The following is a 329-nucleotide window of genomic DNA, read 5'->3' as shown; positions in this document are numbered from 1 at the left end:
TCAGCAGTGCCACTGCCAGGTTCGGGTCCCGAACCTCCCATGCCGTTCGGGACCGGGCGAGGTTCAGATCCAGTAGCAGTTTTCGCTCTCCGGTATCGGTTATCGAAGCGATGTCGAGTTTGGAGATCAAATCGGTGGCTCGCTCGAAACATTTTGAGGCGAGATCGAATTTACGGAGGTTGTGCCATAGCATGCCTGTCTTGTAGTAAAATGACGCCGACTTGATAGCTGGAGAGGGGATCCCGGTAACGTCGCTGGCGATGGAGAGGAGGTCGGCTGTCAAGTGTCGGAGTTCCGCGTGGTTTTCACTGGCGATTGTAGTGGTGGAC

The 329-nt window shown here is 55.6% G+C and overlaps 1 protein-coding gene across 1 annotated transcript in view; it reads right to left on the bottom strand.

Moving 5' to 3' along the window:
• LOC101491211 (TPR repeat-containing protein ZIP4) overlaps nt 1–329 on the bottom strand; it is a 4,659-nt gene that overhangs the window by 4,016 nt on the left and 314 nt on the right. The window contains 1 exon segment of the mRNA XM_073365892.1: nt 3–329. This exon segment is cut by the window's right edge and continues 17 nt beyond it. Coding sequence (XP_073221993.1) covers nt 3–329 — 327 coding nt within the window.

The sequence above is a fragment of the Cicer arietinum genome, chromosome 3 (assembly GCF_000331145.2).
Source record: "Cicer arietinum cultivar CDC Frontier isolate Library 1 chromosome 3, Cicar.CDCFrontier_v2.0, whole genome shotgun sequence".
Classification (NCBI taxonomy): domain Eukaryota; kingdom Viridiplantae; phylum Streptophyta; class Magnoliopsida; order Fabales; family Fabaceae; genus Cicer; species Cicer arietinum.
This window is presented reverse-complemented; position numbering and strand designations above follow the sequence as displayed.